Source organism: Dasypus novemcinctus, chromosome 11, assembly GCF_030445035.2.
Source record: "Dasypus novemcinctus isolate mDasNov1 chromosome 11, mDasNov1.1.hap2, whole genome shotgun sequence".
NCBI classification, from domain to species: domain Eukaryota; kingdom Metazoa; phylum Chordata; class Mammalia; order Cingulata; family Dasypodidae; genus Dasypus; species Dasypus novemcinctus.
The window spans coordinates 7,963,566-7,983,422 of record NC_080683.1 but is presented as its reverse complement, the minus strand read 5'-3'; the positions used below and the strand labels follow the sequence as shown (position 1 = coordinate 7,983,422).

Sequence of the window (19,857 nt, the reverse complement as noted above, 5' to 3'; positions counted from 1 at the left end):
ACAAATGTGTTGTCTTCCAACCACACACCAACATCACCTCCCGAAAAATTGCCCTTATCAAGAGAAACCAGTAACAGTCTAGTTTTTCACTGGGAAATTGGTAGGTTTAATTCTTTCCAAACATCCTGTGAAAACACAGACCTGATTTGTAGACCAGGCTTATAAGGCTTAGTTCTCACCATATATGTGACACTGGTTTTCAACTGGAGGTGATTTGCTTCTCCCAAGGAACACTTGACAATGTCTGGAGACATTTTTGGTTGTCATAACCCTGGGGGGGGTGGGGGGGCGGCATGTTCTACTGGCATCTAGTGGGTAGAGACCAAGGATGCTGCTAAAAGTCCTACAAAGAGCAGGACAGCCCAACGATAAGGAATTCTCTGACCCAATATGTCAAAATGTCAGTAGTGCTGATGCTGAGAAACTCTGCTATATGGGAAGAAGGGTTGCACACTGTGCTTTTTCTTAAGTATTATGTGGCGTTTTCTTTGGAGAACTTAACCAAGTCTTTGCTCTTCTTTCTCACAGATGTTCATGGCACAAGTTCATGAAATGCCTACTTGTGGTCTTTCCCTTCCTAGAGTGGATTTGTTCGTATCGATTCAAGGATTGGCTTCTTGGAGACTTGCTTGCTGGTATAAGTGTTAGCCTTGTACAAATTCCCCAAGGTAAGGAAGATATTATACCTTTTCATCTAAAGGCAGTCAATCGAACCTTAACCACTTGCCTGGGGTACTCAGTTACTTTGTGCTAGATGGCTAGAAAAAAAAAATGTGAATACTATTCACATCATTATCATTTGTTGCCTTACCTGTTATATTTCTACCCATCCAGGGTGGTTTCCAAAGACACAGTTTAGACCCCTGAATACTTTCCTGAGTATTTGCAAGGCCCATTCTGGATCGTTTTTTGTTTAACTAGTCATTTCATGCTCAGATGACTAAAATAGACCTCATTTGGCATTGGTTTTACTTAGAAAGGTGGATGGTAAACACCATGCCAGCAGCTCTTCAGCAGGTCACACAGTCCAGAGGCTACTCTTTGGTCTTCCAAGGAGCAGTTCAGACATATGAGAACATGATCACACAGGTTGGTGTGGGAGCTATCTGGGTTTTAGACGTCTCTTTTCCCAAATAAGAATCATCCTGCCATCTAACAGTCCCAGAAACATTGCTTCTAGTGTTCCACAAGGGACATGTCCAGTTACAAGTCACCATGCTCAGAGAAGCCCAAAGCTAGGACTTCCCACAGGATATTTATTGTTCATTCTCAGTCCTCTTGGCCCAGACAGAGTATATTTATCAGCTCGTTTTTACCATAATCAATGTTGTCTTGTAACATAGCTGATATTCCACTATTATGGGGGTCCCAGGGAAACTGAGCTAGAAATTTAACCCAAGATCAAATTTATGCACAGAGAAAGAGAAAGGGTTTTGCTAAACTTTTACTCCCAGTTGTTTACTGTCTTTTAGTTCCCCACACAGTCTTTAAATATCTCCATTAAGCAATAACTCTCCATCTCCCCCTCTCCAGTTCCTGGTAAACGCTAATGTTCTTTCTGTCTCAGTTAATTTACTTATTTTAGATATTTCAATAAGTGGAATCATACAATATTTGCCCTTTTGATTCTGGCTTATTTCACTCAACATAATGTTTCAAGGTTTCTCCTTGTAGCATGCATCAAAACTTCATTCCTTTTCATAGCTGAATAGTATTCCATTGTGTGCACATACAACACTTAATCCATTCATCTGTTGATAGACACGTGAGTTGTTCCACCATTGACTATTGTGAATAATGCTCCTGTGAATTGGTTTACAAGTCCCTGTTTTCAATTCTTTTGGGTACTAGAGTGGAATTGCTGGGGCATATGGCAATTTTACATTTAGTTTTTTGAGGAATTGCAAAACTGTTTTACACACACACAAAAACAATGTACAAGGGTTCCAATATGTCTGCATCCTTGCCCATACTTTATTTTCCGTTTTAAAAATAATAGCCATTCTAGTGGGTGTGAAGTGGTATCTCATTGTAGTTTTGAGTTTCATTTCCCTTATGACTAACAATGTTGAGCATCTTTTCATGTGCTCATTGCCCATTTGTACTCTTATTTGGAGAAATGTCTATCAAACCCCTTGCCTATTCTTTAGTTGGGTTTTTTGTCTTTTGTTGATAAGTTGTAGGAGTTCTTTATATATTCTGGATATTAAACCTTGATTAGATATTTGATTTGCATCTATTTTTTCCCATTCTGTAGGTTGTCTTTTCACTTTCTTGGTAATTCCTTTGATTGTTTTTTTTTAAATTCTGATGAAGGCCAATATTTCTCTTTTATCTTTTTTTTGCTTATACTGTTTGTGCCATATCTAAGAATCCATTGCTTAATCCAAGATCTTGACTGTTTTCCCCTATATTTTTCTCTAAGAGTTTTACAGTTTAGCTCTTAGATACTGGTACTTGATTGGTTTCGAGTTAATTTTTGGATATGCTGTGAGGTGGAGGTTCATCTCCTTTTTTCTTTTTCTTGTGGATAACCATTGTTCTAGCACCATTTGGTTAAGAGACTATTCCTTCCCCATTGAGGTGATTTGGCACCCTTGCCAAAAATTAATTGGCCTTAAATGTGTGGGTTTATTTTTGGACTCTTAATTCTGTTCCATTGGTTAATATGTCTATCCTATGCCAGTATCATACTGTTTTGATTGCTGTGCTTTGTAGTAAATTTTGAAATCAGAAAGTTGTAGATATCCAACTGTGTTCTTTTTTTCCCAGATTGTTTTAGCTATTTGAGGCCCTTTGCAATTCCATATGAATTTAAGGATAAGTTTGTCTATCCTACAAAAAAAAGGCTGGGCTGCTGGATACTTTTTTAAGGATTAAACTGAATCTGTAGAACTCTCTGGGTAGTACTGACATCTTAACAATAGTAAGTCTTCCAATTCATTGCATGGGATGCCTTTCCATTTATTAAGTTCTTTTTCATTTCTTTTAGCAGTGTTTTATTGTTTTTATTTTACAAATATTTCACATCCTTGGTTAAATTTATTCATAGATATTTGACTAATTTACATGTTCTTGTAAATAGAAATGTTTCCTTAATTTCCTTTTTGGGTCATCCATTGCTGGGGTGTAGAAACACAACTGATTTTTGCATGTTAATCTTGTACCCTGCAACTTTACTGAATTCGTTTATTAGCTCTAGTAGTTCTCTTGTGAATTCTTTCATATTTTCTATATATAGGATCATGTCATCTGTCAGTTTTACTTCCTCCTTTCCAATTTGGATGCCTGTTATTTTTTTCTTGCCTAATACTGCTGGCTAGAACGTTTAGTGCAATGTTGAGTAGCAGTAGCAAGCATGGATATCCTATCTTGTTCCTGATCTCAGAGGGCAAGCTTGCAGTCTTTCATCCCTGAGTATGATTTTTGCGGTAGGTTTATCATATATAGCCTTTATCATGTTGAGGAAGTTCCTTCTATTCCAAGTTTCCTCAGTGTTTTTGTCATGAAAGAATCCTGGATATTGTCTAATGCCTTTTTTACATCATTTGAGATGATCCTACGTTCTTTTTTTTTCCTTTTCTCTATTAATATGATGTATGGCATTGATTGATTTTCTTATGTTGAACCACCCTTGTATTCCTGAGATAAATCCCACTTGATCATAGTGTGTAATCCTTTTAATATGCTTTTGGATTCAGTTTGGTAGTATTTTGATGAGAATTTTTGCATCTGTATATGTAAGGGATTTTGTCTCTGATTTTCTTGTGATGTCTTTTTCTGGCTTTAGAATTAGGGTAATGCTGGTCTCATAAAATGAGTTAGAAAGTTTCCCTCCTCTTCAATTTGTGTGTGTGTTTTCATAGAGTATGTGTGGTTTAGAAGAACTGGTGTTAATTCTTCTTTGAATGCTGGGTTTCATCGGTGAAGCCACCTGGTCCAGGACTTTGCTTTGTTGGGGAATTTCTGATTGCTGATTCAATCTCTTTGCTTGCTATGAGTCTATTAAGAGTTTCAATTTCTTCTTGAGTCAGTTTAGGTAATTTGTGGGTTTCCAGGAATTTGTCCATTTCATTTAGATTATATAATTTGTTGGTAAATAATACTTGTCATTTTTTAAATTGGGATTTTCGTTTTACTGTTGATTTTTGAGAATATGCTACATATTCTAGATACAAGTACAATGAGAGATATGTAATTTGTAAATATTTTCTCTCAATCTGTATCTCTTCTTTGTGTTCTCTTTATGGCATCTTCAGCAGGGCAAAATTTTTATTTTGATGAAATCCAATTCATGAAAATTTTTCTTTTATGCTTTTTTTGTGCTTTTGTTATCTAAGAACTCTTCACCAAACCTCAGGCCACAAAGATTTTCTGTATTTCTTTTCTAAAAAGTTTTTACTTTTATGTTTTACATTTAGGTCTATCATCCATTTTGAGTTAATCTTTGCATAAGGCATGATATTTATTTTGTTGCATTTTCAGCACCATTTTTTAAGAAGACTACCCTTTCTCAGTTGAATAAGTTTTGGACCTTTGTCAAAGGTAAAATTGCCATAATTTTGTGGGTCTATGGACTCTTTATCTGTTTCATTGTTCTGTGTGTCTATTCCTTTGCTAATACCACGTCTTGATTATTTTAGCTTTATAGTAAGTCTCAGTATTAGGTAGTGTGTTTCCTCCAGCTCTGTTCTTTTTCAGAATTATTTTAGCTATTCGAGTTCCTTTATTCTTCCTTATAAATTTTAGAATCAGCTTGTCTATATCAACAAAAATTCCTGCTAAACCCTTTGTTAGGTTTTGTCTTAAGTCTTTAGATAACTTTGGGAGAGAATTGACTTCTTTATTACGTTGTCTTCTTATCCACAACTACAGTATGTATCTCCATTTATTTGGGTATTATTTGATTTCTTTCATCGTACTTTTGTCATTTTCAGCATTTAGATTCTGTGCATTTTTTTAATTTAGATTTAGACCTAGGTATTTCATTTTGAAGAGCTAATATAAATGGTAATTAAAATTTTTTCCAGTTTCCAGTCATTGTTTGTTTGTATATAGAAATACAATTGATTTTTGTGCATTGATCTTGTATCCTGCAGCTCATTTATTAGCACTAAGAATACTTTATAGATTACCTGGGATTTTCTATATAGATAATAATATCAGCTGTGAATAGAGACAATTCTGTCTCTTTCTTTCCAATGAATGCTTTTTATGATTTTTCTTGCTTGTTGAACTAGCCAAGACTTCCAGTACTGTGTTGAATAAGAGCGATGAGAGCAGAAATTCTTTTTTTTTTTTGACAGAACAGTTTTATTTTAATTATTTAACGCTTGTACAGTAAATCCAGTCCTAAGAAACTCTGAAGTGTTTTACACTAAAAACTGATTTCCTTTCAACAGATTAGGAATTGAATCTGAGTTGACAGAATTCACAAATTACATAGCTCGTGAGAAGTGGAATCCTAAAATCTGATTCCAGGTTCCCCCTCATATCTGAAAATGCAAGAGGAAGAAATGTTTACTCGTTTTAATATTGCCCATGTGTAAGGACCATAATCTTGATTTATTAACCTTACGTAACAATAAGATAGAAAAGTCTCATATTATAGGAATAAAATGATTGACTAGACTATTTATACAATAAATGCTGACAATAGAACAGGTCAGTGGTCAAACAGCCAAGATGATCATTTGGCAAGTACTGCCAAAGGGACTATGTATTTCGTGCGCCATTTTCCATGTAAGGTCTTGGCTTTTTTGTTTAGAACACAAAAGGCAGATTGACAACATAAGCCCTATTAAGTTCATCTATTAGTTTTTAGTTCCTTCTGAAATAAAAAAGTTGAATGGAACATAGAATATATTAATAGCTTACGCAACATTAGTTTTCTGTTGAAATTTAGGAAATCAGGTTGGCATCAGATTTATGGAAATATTAGAAGTGATTGTTCAATCAATAAATCAGGACTGTAAGACAATCTTGGGTGTTTACTTTAAAGTTTGAACTATAGGTATAAATAAAAGTCCACATGTAGAAAACGTTTCTCATTTGATCCTTTCATACCATGTAGAAGGTAGGGGAAATATAATTTGAGAAATTAAATGTTACTGCTCCTCATAGATGTTAAGACTGAGCTCACCAGCTGCCAGCCTCAATTCCTAGTACCTTAAGTTAGAAGTTCTTACCTGAAAGATTACCCTTTTAAAAACTAACACCTCTTTTCTTATCCCAGGATACTCTACCTCAACATGCACTGCTGTGCTACAGGATAGAGCAGAAATTCTTGCCTTGTTCCTGATCTTAAGGAAAAAGCATTCAGTCTTTCACTATTAAGTCTGGTGTGAGCTGTAGGATTTTTGTAAATGCCCTTTATTAGGTTGAGGAAGTTCCCTTCTATTTTAGTTTGCTGACAATTTTTATCGTGTGTGGATGTTGTATTTTGTCAAATACTCTGTAAAAACCTATTGATATCATCATGTGGTTTTTCTCTTTACATTAATATGGAGAGTTACATTGATTGATTTTTTAAAATGTTGAACCAGCCATGCATTTACAGAAGAAAAGGCATGACTTTTAAATTTCACACAAAGGTGACAGATGTGCTAGTAGCACTCCTGCAAAAGGAGATTTCCCTGTGGCAGCTACAAACCAAAAAAAGATTCATTTCTCTGAGTACATTTACTCCCAGGAAAGCCTCAGACCATCCCTAGGGCGTTCCTCCCGTAGGGCTGCAATGGGAAAGTGAACCCCGCGGGGGATGAGGATTGTGGTTAATAGGACAAATACAAGAATGCTCTTCTATGAACCAGAACAAACGTACGTCACTATTACAAGGTGGAAAGAATATGGCGATGCATGAAAAAATACTTAAAAAATTTTTTTTTTACTTTTTTCAATTTATCTTCAAAGAAGCCTTAGGTTACAGGAAAGTCATACAGAAAATATAGGAGATTCTCATATACCCAAGGCCCTCCCCCTTTTCTACTCTTCCCTATTAATATCTTCTTACATGTGGATGGTACATTTGTTACAATTATACAAACATTGAAGCATTGCTACTAACCACGGTAAATGGTTTACATTATGGTTTACATTTTGCACTGTACACTCTTATAGGTTTTTTTTTTTTCCACTCTAATCCATATTTTATTCTTCCATCCTGAGTATCCTGGGATGGCAATGTCCACTCTACCTCTAAATTGAGAGGGGGCTTAGATCCTACATGGCTGATGGATGGAATTCTCCTGCTTGCAGTTGTAGACTCTCTTGTTTCCTTGATGTGGTGGTTGACCATCCTCACTTCCTTGTTAGCTGCCCTGAGTAAGTCCAACGAATTGAAGAGTAGGTGTTGCAACTCTGCTGAAGCTCAGGGCCCAGCTGGCGCATGGACAGTCCAGAGATTCAAGTCTCATGGGCATACACCAACCCCAGTGCCAACCACAGGTTTGGTACAAGTGACAGAAGAGGCATGTGCAGAAAAGTCACATCTGAGTCCAGCTCCATTACACTCGGGAGCACAAATTCCAAAGTAAGGCCCGGCCCAGTGGCAAGGCACTGAACCCTAGAGATATTTGCCGTGACCATAGGACCTGGGTGTCTCTGTAGCCCTCAAGAGCACCACTACCTGGGGTTATATCTACTTTGGTTGACTCTGAGATCCTGCTGAGACATGTGTAAAGCGTCATAGTGTGTTATATCAGTGAGTGGAGACCCATACAATGAGCGGGAAAGTGTTGTACCCCAATCCTGGGGAGGCCTGATGTTCTCAGAGGGGAGGGTGTCTCTCGAGAGCATGGGTGGCTCCAATGGGGGAGGACAGACTAATGTGTCAAGCCCTCAGCATTGTTGCAAGTATCTATGAATCTTGTCCTTCGAGAGTAAAACTTGGTTATCACTGTGGGCCCCAAGGGGAGGGGAAGAGAGGAATAGAGTAGATAGAAGAGGGAGTAACTGGAGGGCAGTGGAAGTGTTCTGCATGATCAAGCAATGATGGTTACAGGCCACGTTAAATTTCACCAAAAATTTATAAAAGTGTATAGCCTCAAATGTAAACCACAGTGTAAACCATAATGTAACCAAAAATTTATAAAAATGTACATACAGTCTAAAATGTATACCATAATGTAACCATGGTTAGTAGCTATGTTTCAATATTTGAACATCAGTTGTAGCAAATATAACATCCACATGTAAAAAGATCATTGCTGGGGAAGGAGGAAAAGGGAGAGGATGTTGAGTATATGGGAGTCCCCTATATTCTATATGTGACTTTACTGTGACCTAAAACGTTTTTGAAGACAATGGGAAAAAAAAAAGATGTAAGGCACTGAGGAAGAAATGGAAGAGACTGCCTTGCCACTTTACATACAGGGCAACACCTATTACAGTGATGAAAGGCAAAACATCAAAAAAAATTTTGGGGTATTTTTCGTTTTTTTCATACCCCAATTTATTTTTTACTTTAGTTTTTCTAAATTATTATGTATTTTATTTCTAGTCTTTGAACCTATCATTACTATTTCATTTTCCCATTAATTGAATTTGGCTATATACTAGGCTTCATTTTGTAGAAGTTTTGAATCAGAGGGGTCCAACTATGGCAGGGCAGGAGTATTGGTGTGGGGTGTCCTTAATGGAAGAAAATAAATTTAATGTAATTTATGGATTATAGTTAACAACAATATTGTAATATTGTTGCATCAATATCAAAGAAGGTACTGTATCGATGCTAAGAATCAATAATAGAGGGGTATGGGATTTTTCCTTTTGGACTAAGGAAAACGTCCAAAAATTTACTGAGGTGATGACTGCACAACTCTGTGATAAAAGTGAGAGCCACTGAGTGTACACTTTATATGGATTGTACAAAGCATGGGATCAGATGGGCTGTGGCTAATAGTACAAATATGAGTGCATTCTCTCATACACTATAACAAATGTGCAATACTAATACATGGTGTTAATGAGAGAGGGTGGATGGAAAAAATATACTAAATGTAAGCTATGGGCCATAGTTAGTAATAATATTTTGATGATATTCTTTTATAATCTGTAACAAATGTTCCACAACAATGCAAAGTGTTGGTGGAGGGATGATGTATAAGAATTCTGCAAGTTATGCATGATTCTTTTGTAAACGCACAACTTCTCTAATAAAAATATATTCTAAAAATGGGAATGAGAAAATAAAATTTAGAAGTACTGTGTTAGAATTCTAGTTTATAAGCGTAGAAGGAAATAAGAAAATAGAAAATTACCATTAGGCAAACACTATAGTAATAGTTATTGTGGACAAGACCCATTAATGGATGAAACTATTAGTGGGTGAAAGTTTGAGGAGAAACAGGATTTGTATAGTTTTGAAGTATCTCCTCCAAGATATTCATTAATACTCCACTAATTTACAGTGAAAGAACCTGGAAGAAACCACCTTAACCAAGTTTTTTTTTTTTAAGATTTATTTTTTATTTATTTCTCTTCCCTTTTCCCCAGCCCCAGTTGTCTGCTTTCTGTGTGCATTTGCTCTGTGATCTTCTGTGTCCACCTGTATTCTTGTCAGCAGCACCCAGGATCTGTGTCTTGTTTTGTTGCATCATCTTGCTGCGTCAGCTCTCCGTGTGCGCGGTCCCATTCCTGGGCAGGCTGCACTTTCTTTCGCGCCGGGCGGCTCTCCTTACGGGGCGCACTCTTTGTGCGTGGGGCTCCCCTACACGGGGGACATGCTGCGTGGCACAGCACTCCTTGTGCGCATCAGCACTGCACACAGGCCAGGTCATCGCACTGATCAGGAGGCCCAGGGTTTGAACCTTGGACTTCCCATGTGGTAGGCAAACGCCCTAACCACTGGGCCAGATCCACTTCCCTTGAACCAAGTTTTGATCAATGTCATCATCATCAGTAATAAGACCCATCAATATCGTTAAACTCTCTTAAGAACGACACAACATCAGTTCTATAGTATTTTTGCCAAACATGCATGATCTCAGTACAATCACAAGAAACCATCTGACAAACTCAAATTGAGGGGTATTTGACAAAATAACTGATCTATTAATAGTCTTCAGAAGTGACAAAATCATGAATGACAAGTAAAGTTTGAGGAACTGTTACAGATTGCTGGACTAAGGAGAAATAACATCTAAATGAAAAATGGAGCCCTGGCTAGAATGCTGGAAGAGGAAAAGGTCATTAGTGGAAAAACTGGAGAGATTCAAATAAGGTCTTTAGTTTAGCTGATTTCCAGTGTTAGTTTCCTGGTTCTAATCGTTGTACTATGTTTATATAAGATGTTAACGGGAGAAATGGAGTGAGGGATATATGGAAACTCTATTGTTTTAGTAACTTTTCCTAAGTTTAAAATTAGTTCAAAATTTTTAAAAAATATTTAAGGTGTCAGAAAGGTTGGCAATTTTCTTTCGCTATGCTTTTCCACAACCTAAGCCTGAGACGAGGCAATTTAGTTCTCAGACTGTCACCAAGTAACTCTTTTACCTTCTCTGTATTGGTAAGTTTTTTGAAACCCTAAAATTCAGAAGACTTTCTCTTCATGCTACATATCAAAAGTAAATAGATTTAATCAAAATTTATTAATATGTTAGTAATTGAAGAACATGTAACATTGCTATGATGATAGCAGTTACAAGAGGGTCTGTGGGGAGGGGAAGGAGGAGGGAATAATAGGTGGAGTAAGTGTAAACTGCAAGTAAACTATAGACCTTGGTTAGTAGCAATGCTGTGCCACACTACTGTAAGAAGATATTAATAGAGGAAGATGGGGGGCTTATTTGAGAATCCCTTATACTTTTGATATAATTTTCCTGTAATCTAAAACCTCTTTAAAAATAAAGTTTATTATATTAAAAAAAATAAATAGGGGGACAAAAAAGTGAATAGGGGCTATTCAACATTATACTGGAATTCACAACAATGTAGTAAAACAACAGAAATATAAGATGCAAGGATTGTAAAGGAAGAAACAAAATTTCATTACTCAGGGATGATGATTTTTAATGTAAAGAATTAAGAAGAATCTACAGATAAATTATTAGATGTAATAAGATATTATCAAGTTGCTGGATACAAAATCATTACACAAAATTCAATTACGTGTCTATATATCTGCAGGAAACAGAAAGTGAGAATTATTAAAAGGTATCATTTACCAAAGCATGAAAATATAAAGTAATTGGAATGAAACTAAGAAAAGATGTGAAAGACGTTTATGGAGAAATTATACACCCTAATTGAACAATATTTAAAAGGACTTAAATAAATAGAAAGATTCCATATTTCTGGATTGGAAGACTCAATATTTTAAAACCTCAGTCCTCCCAAAATAGATTTATAGATTGATTACAATCCCAACTGGATTTTAAAATGACAACTTACTAACAGATTATAAAGTACATGTGTAAGTGCAACAAGCCATGGAGAGCTGAATTCCTTTGAAGAATAGCAGTCACATGGGAGGACCTGCTCCTTCAACTCTCAAGACGTAATATGAATTTATAATAGTTAAGATAATCCTCATTTACAATCAAATGAATAAATAACATTCATATATTCATGGATAGGAATGTGACACAGAATGAAAATGACAGTCTAATGCAATTAATTCACTACAGCATGGGTGACTCTCATATGTATAATACTGAGCAAAGGAAGCAGAAATCAAAAGAATTGTATACAGTATAACTCAATCAGTATAAAATTCAAAAGCAGGCCAAACTAGACTATATTGTCTAGGGATGTGTACATCAGTGGTAAAACTATGAAAAAAAGCAAAGAAATCAAAAATCAAAATAATGAGTACTTCTGTGAGGAGGGATGGAGTTGTGAACAAAGACCTAGAGTATGGTGATGCGGGTGGTTTTTTTTGTAAATGTTTATTAATATTAGTATCTATTTTAATGCACTTTTCTATATGTATGTTATATTACACAATAAAAAGAGAGGAAATAAAAAGTTCATTTAAACAGTGTGGTGTTACAGAGATAGGCCAATGGACCAGAAAAAAGTCACACATGTGGAAAAAATATGTAAATCCCTACCTTACACCATAATGAAATATCAATTCTCAGTTGTTTAAAGACCTAAATATGAAAAGAAAAACATAAAGACTTTTAGGAATAATATAGGAGAATATTCATGATCTTGAGTTGGAAAAGAATTTCTTGAACGAGACACGAAAAGCACTTGCCCAAAAGGAAAAGACTGATAAGTTGAATTAAGTAAAAGTCAGGAATTTCTGTTCATCCAATAAAGATTGAAAAAGCAAACCACAGAATGGGAGAAGATATTTGTAACATGTCCAGCCAACAAAGGACTTATAGCTATAATATATAAACTCCCACAAATCCATAAGGAAACACTTCAGTAAGGGTGCTCAATCATATTAGTAATCAGTGAAGTGAAAAATTGGAATTGAAAGGAAATACCACTATACATGCTAAATAAAAAATCTGACAGTACCATGTGCTAGCACAAATGAGAACAATGAGAACTGTCATACAATGCCAGTGCAGACAATTCCAAAAGTTGTACAACCGTTTGGAAAACAGTTTGGCTTTATCTAGTAAATGCCTGAGCAGTTATGCTGCAGGATATATAACCTTGAGAAACAAGTGCATCTGTGCAGCAGGAGACAAGTATAAGAATATTCATAACAAATGTTCGTAATAGCCGCAAACTGGAAATAAAGACGGGAGACCATGCAAACCCTGAGACAAAGAGAATGGAGAAATTGTCACCACAGATCTTGACGCCTTTTTAGTCACTGCTGAGGCCCAGCTGCACTTTGTACCTTTTAAATAAATTTCCTATTTGTCTAAGCTAATTTGGGTAAGTTTTCTGTTTCTTGCAATCAGTAGAGCTTTGCTTAGGAAAAAAAAAGTGGAGGGGAAACATTTAGATTAAAGAGACTTAAGAGACGTATCAGCCAATGCAATATGAGGACCTCACTTGGGTCCTGTTTTAAACACACACATTGTAAAACAAATGAAGCACAACGCATAACAGCAATTTTTTTTTAAAGATCACCACAAAACCCACCTTATCTCTGGCTCAGGATCAGGCTGTCATTCCTCTCAAGGGTCTGCTGAAGCTTCGTGGCTGTTGGCAGGCTTGTGTTCCTCACGGTGTGGGTCTCTCCATAGGCTGCTTGAGGGTCCCCATGACATGGCAGCTGGCAGCACTAGCTACATAATGTGTGGGGCACAGTGAGCAATGAAAATCCAGGGCACCTAGTTCAGCAGTTATTCAGGATTTCAAGATGGTGACGGAGCATTAAATCAACCTCAGGGCTCCGTGTGACTTCACAGTTCACACACTCGTGAAGCCAGCTCTGGCATCAGCTGATGTGAATGAGCAAGAGAGAGCCACTGAGCAACCAGGATGGAAGGCACCGTCTTTTTAAAAAAATAAATTTTATTTGTACATATTAATAAAGCACACAGTGCATCCAAAGTGTCCAATCAATGGTATGTGGTAAAATCACATAGTTGTGCATTAATCACTTCATTCATTATTAGAGCATTTTCGTTATTTCAATAATAATAAATGAAAACAAGCAATAAAAACTCTACCTGTTAATAATCACCTCTTAATCTCTATACTTCCCCTGTCATACATAGCTGCCATTCTGTTTCCGTCCTTCTAATTTATTTGTATGTATATTTTGTTTAGATGGAGTCAAATATGTAGTATCTTTTGTCCACTTTCTTTCACTTAGTATATTTCCTTTTTTTTACCCTGAATGGAAGATAATATATTACTATACACAACTGTCCATATTTTGCTTTGGTTGTATTTTGACCTGATATTAACATCTTGTAACATTAATGTACATTTGTTCAGTTTCAAAGAAAAAGAGTTTTATATATGTAATATTACCTATATTCATATTTCACAGGTTTCACTCTGTTATACAGTCCCATGTTACATTTTTTAGCTTTCCTTTTAGTATTTTACATGACCTCAGACTCCCTTTCAACTTCTTCTTATCCATATATTAACACTGCTGGTTACAAACATGATGATGTGCTTTCACTGTTTCTATTCATATCCAAAGATTTACAAACAACCTATTTTTTACCAATTCAACACAGATTAACCCTCAGCTTTCCGTTCTCTGACTTCATTCTATTTTCTGGTGACCCACATTCTAGTTATTAACTCTGTGAGTTTACACAATGTATTTAGTTCATAATAGCACAGTCATACAGTATTTGTCCTTTTGTGTCTGGCTTGCTTCACTGTTCTCCAGGTTAATCCATGTTGTCATATGTTTTTCAACTTCATTTCTTTTTAGAGCTACATAATATTCCATCATATGTATACACCACAATTTGTTTATCCGTTCTTCAGTTGATGGACACTTGAGTTGCTTCGATCTTTTGGCAATTGTGAATAACACTGCTGTGAACATTGGTGTGCAGATGTCTGTTCGTGTCATTGTTCTCAGTTCCTTTGGGTATATACCTAGAAGATTGCCAGGCTCCATGACAACTCTATATTCAACTTTCTTAGGAACTGCCAAACAGTCCTCTATAGTGGCTGTACCATTCTACACTCCCACCAACAGTGAATAAGCATTCCTATCTCTCCACATCAAGCCATAGTCTTTTGCATCCTAACCTCAGAAGTGACATATTATCATTTTTGTTGTCTTTTTTTCTTTAGACGCAAGTTGCTAGGGCCAGCTCACATTTAAGGGAAGGAGATTACACAGGACTTGCATGCCAGTTGACAGGGACCTTTGGGAGCTATTTTTGAAGCCCTCTACCACAACAACCATTTATAAAATGACCAGGGGGATTTGGACATTGCCTGGGTATTTGCTAATGTTAGAGAAAAAAACATTATTAATTTCTTAAGTGTGATAATGATATTGTAGCTAAATTTAAAAGTTGTCTTTTGGAAATACATACTGAAATATCTACAAATGAAATTATTTAATGTCTGGGATTTGCTTCAAAATAACATGGAGTAGGAGAGGAGTTGGGGCATAGATGAAACAAAGTTCTTGGCCATGAGTTGACCATTGTTAAAGTGTGTGATGGATACTTAAGAGTTCATTTTACTCTTTTTACATATTTTTAAAAAACTTTTTTCCATGGAAAAAAATGAGTCTTGCTTGTCTAAGACTATGAAACAGCTCACAGGACTCATAACTGAATTCAGATGAGCACAACGGTATGATGTAAGTAGAAGAGAGGTCTCAGGCCAGGAGGTGTGGGCGTGAAACATCAAAAGGATGGTACTATGTTAATGCAGTTTTTTCAAAATTTCCAAATTCCCATGATGCTTCTTAGAAAAGGAAATAAGTATTAAGGAAGGAGCTAAAGGGAGAGATTGGAGTGATCATCATATGGAAGAGAGACAACGCATACCTATTTCAAGTCAAATCATTCAAGTGTGGTTCTTGCCTTGCGCTCCAGCTTTGTCTTCTGCCCTAGAGGATTCCTAGGGCCTTCTTGTGCTAGACTTGGGCAGGGCTGGGGATCCTGCTTCTGAGCTGTTGGAATTTGAATTCTTATTGCTGCGATGTTTGCTATCCATGATTAGCATTAAAAGGTATTTCAGGCTCTTTTAGAATTGAGATGTAAATGTACATGGTAAAATAATAGACAATCTAAGAATCAAAGAAGGTAATAAAAGGTACTAATTATGGACTATATGTCAAAGGATACAATTACTCATACCCAGTGAGTAATATATATAGATGATTTTTTATTTTAAATATTCCTTAGAGTTTTAATTTAAGGTGACTTTTAAAAGGCAAACAATCTTTTCTTACTTAAATTATCTTGCTTTTCAGTGCTGACCTTTAGTTTGCTGGCAAGGCAACTGATTCCTTCTCTCAATATCGCTTATGCAGCATTCTGTTCTTCATTAATTTATGTAGTTTTTGGATCATGTCATCAAATGTCCATTGGTGAGTTTGGTACTGGAATCACAGGAGGTGGATGAAATTTCCATCTCAATCATATACTTTTGCTTAGGAACCCAATTTAAAGCTATAGTTAAGATGGAAAGGAGACAGAAAATGGACCTTCCATCTATCCATAAGGCTATTGTTCAGATTGTAGAAATTAAACACTTCTCCTACTGTGTCATTGTTAATGCCATCACCAGAAAAACAGACTGGCAAGCTGTTTCCCAAAGGAATTAAAGGGCAGAGGTAATGTCCTTAGTGATATTACCAGTAGACTCTCACTGTCTTCAACGTGGTAGATCCAGAAACTTGATGTTGCCCTTACTCCTTAGAATGGATCCACCTTTCAGCTGGACCTATAATAACAAACTGCATGGAGCTGATTTATAATAACACCATGTGCTTATTAATTTTCTTCCCCTGAGTCAAAAGTCCACCTATTAATTTAAAATTATCAGTGTCTGATACAGAGATCAGTGTAGTTAAAGGCCACATAATCAGTACATTTACTTCATATCGGTGAGCCTACAAGGGAACCAAATCACAACATTCCCCAACAGGCTTGGAAGGCATTGCCAGCCTTCACTCAGTGACATGCCTTCTCCTGGGCTTCTCTTCTGACCAACTGACCAAGCGACCATCCATAACCAACCTGATTGACACACTCTTTATCTAGAGATGTTAGTATTTTCAATCTGGGTACTCTCCAGTCATTCTGAGTGCCACACTTTTGGAGGGATAATATTGCTTATCTCCCCTAAAACCCATTAATTGTTGATTTTACGTTTGAACACTGAGAGAACCATTTTATTCCCGTATTTCCAAGTTCCTGGAGCACCTCAAAATCATTTCTGAGTCATGATAGTTAGGGCTGTCAGAGTTTTTTTATATTAAGTAATTTTAAGGGTACTATCTGCCTTTGCGCAGATGTGTGCATGTCAGTGATGGGGATTAAATGAAGTAATGTTTGGAACATGTTAGCTCAGAGTCATCTCGTGTATCGTAAACCCTTCATACATGCTAGGTATTATTTTTCTTCATCATATTATTCTTCATCATTTGTTTTCTGATCCTTTTATCACCATCTCACTTTTCACTTCTCAGCACAGGCACAAAGGCTGAGCCTGATACCCATTTCCAGTCCATATATCTTTGAATCTCACTTCACATGCCCATCTTGCAAAGATACTAACACCTGGACCATCAAGCGCTAACTTGTGTGAGTTGGTCACAATATGCGGAAGCAGAGTTCTTTCCTCTGTTCTTTCTTATCTCTCAATGGCCACTTTCAAATAAAAGAAGTTCTTCAGATTAAGGACAATACAAAATCAGACCATGCCTTGCTTTTGTCAACATCTGTCACTTTGCCTGGACTTATGACCCCACCACCTGCCTAAGCATTGTGTTTCTTTCGTAGGTTCCTTCTTCCTGGTGAGTGCTCTGCTGGTCAATGTCCTGAAGGTGAACCCATTCAACAGTGGCCACCTGCTAATGGGAACGTTCATCAAGGAAGACTTTTCTGACCCCTTAGTCTTTGTGTCCTATAACAATTCATTAGCCGTGGTGGCAACCACAACTTTTCTGACTGGGATTATTCAGGTAGGATCTGAGTCTCTGAACCCCTGAAGAAAAATATATAAAGGGGCAAGAAAAGGACCCCATCCTTTAATTGCTCCTGTTATGCTTTGTGATATATCTGGAACTCCAGTGACCTATTTTCTGGGAAATTTGTAAGATGTGCGGATAGGCTGTCACCTCAGTGGCTACACTTCTCCCTCCTCAGAAATCATCCACCAATGATACAGAGTGAGATACTGAAAATTCTTTCTTCTAAGACTAAAGAAAAGTCCCAGGGACTGTGGTCCAGAGTGCCACTCATGATTTTACTCTTTTAAAAGTTACTTTGTGTTCTTTCAACTAGAACAGGATTCATAAGTTTACAAACTATATTTTGGGTTAGTAAGCATCAGAGTTCAGACCTGAAATCCTCCCTTTTTCCCCAACAACCGGGTCATGGCTATAATGACAGTAATATCAGTGACTTATTACAGTCTCAAAACTTATTTTTGGTGGTAGTGCTCATTTTCTCTGAGAATAAACCATCTAAAGCTTCACTCACTGAACTAAGTCACATCTTCCAGCTTTCTCTTTGTTCTCAAATAACCCACTCCCTAGATGATTTTTTGCTGCTGTCCCGTGGGACCATCACTTATTAGGTAAAGATTTCTTAGGAGCCTGCAAAGGCAGGATATCATATTAGGCAGATTCCAGCCCTAGCAGTTATGAACTGTCTGAACTTATATAAATCCAGGGCCCTTTGGGGGCCTCAATTTTCTCATTTATAAAATGGGAATAATAATATTTGTTTTTCAGGATTCTTGTGAGGATTAAGTAAAGACAAATTATGTAAAACACTCAGCCAAGGGCCTGTCACATTGGAAACATCGATGAATTATAATTACTGGTACAGAAAACTGAATTGGGTATTTTAGCAGAAAACAAAAAATAAAAAAGGAGACATAGTTCCTGTGGTTAAAAATTCCATCTTGTAGGGAGTGGGTGTACTCAGTGGCTGAGTGCCTGCTTTCCATAGAGGAGAACCTGAGTTCATGCCCTGGTACCTCTTAAAAAGAAAAATCAATCTTGTGAGAGAAAATAAAATAGGCAATATTTGCAGTATAAATAAAAGCCCTGGAACTTACATATAGAACAAATGTAAGACTAAAAGTTGGAGGAAAGAAGGAAGACTGGATAGGGACCTCAGGCCTCAAGTGATAGTGAGTTCCCTGGGGGTTGTTTTTGTTTGTTTTGTTTTATTTTGTTACCTTATATGTCCCAGACTTGGAGCTGAAGAAGTCAGAAACCCAATATGCCAACAGGTACAGGTAAAAAAAATATATATATATATATCCCTACAAAAGCCTGCTACAAGACCAAGAAAGGGGCAGCCTAGCAAGACAGAAAACGTGTAGACGATAATCTCTACTCCAGCCAAAAACCACAGAAAAAAATTGTACCTTATCCCCACCCACAGCAGCCAAGGACAAGTGGGGAGTCCAGACTTCCACTCTCACCCAGCTGTAATGAGGTGCCCAATACTCCCGCCACCGCCACATAAGCAGGATGGTGTCAGAGGGGCCTAGTAAGAGTCAGGACTTTAACCACCACCAGCATTAATGAGTCCACACACACACCCTTCCACCCCCATGGTGGCAGTGAAGGACATGTGGGGAGAAGGAGCAAGGTACTCCTGCCTCCCAGAGCGTGGTACCGTGGAGGCCTCCCAGGGAGCCAGAACGCCCACGCCTCCCCAGACACAGTGAGGAATGCTTTCTGCCTCAGGTGTCAACAGCGGCTGAGAAAGGACCTGGACTTCCACCTCCACCAGCCAGTAGTGAGGTAGTACCCACCCTAGCCCTGCTGGAGCGTTGTCAGAATAGGCTAGCTAAAACAGAAGGTCTAAATAAAATCCAGTATCTCACGGCATAATACTCAAAATACCCAAATTTCAATGAAAAATTGATTGACATATCAAGAACCAGGAAGATCTCAACATTAACAATGGAAAAAGACAAAAGAGATGCCAACACTGAGATGACAGAGATGTATAATTGTCTGGCAAAGATTTTTTCGGATTTTAAAATTTTTATTTATTTCTCTCCCCTCCCCCCCCCCCGGTGTCTGCACTCTGTATCCATTCGCTGTGTGTTCTTCTGCATCCAGTTGCATTACCAGGCAGCACCGGGAAACTGTGTCTCTTTTTTTCTTGCATCATCTTGCTGTATCAGCTCTCCATGTGTATGGCACCACTCCTGGGCAGGCTGCGCTTTTTTCACACGGGGCAGCTCTCCTTGCGGGGTGCACTCCTTGTGTGTGGGGCACCCCTACCCCTGCATGGCACAGCATTCCTTGCATGCAGC

At 37.3% G+C, this 19,857-nt stretch overlaps 1 protein-coding gene across 7 annotated transcripts in view; it reads left to right on the top strand.

Moving 5' to 3' along the window:
- The window catches only part of SLC26A8 (solute carrier family 26 member 8), a 72,389-nt gene that overhangs the window by 8,357 nt on the left and 44,175 nt on the right, over positions 1-19,857 (top strand). For 4 of the 7 annotated variants that reach the window (XM_058306637.1, XM_071218429.1, XM_071218431.1 and 1 more), the window contains exons 3-5: positions 529-668; positions 15,821-15,937; positions 17,355-17,536. In XM_058306637.1, coding sequence (XP_058162620.1) covers positions 529-668; positions 15,821-15,937; positions 17,355-17,536 — 439 coding nt within the window. The remainder of the gene's footprint in view (positions 1-528; positions 669-15,820; positions 15,938-17,354; positions 17,537-19,857) is intronic. The other 3 variants (XM_058306639.1, XM_071218432.1, XM_071218430.1) reach the window with 1 other exon arrangement.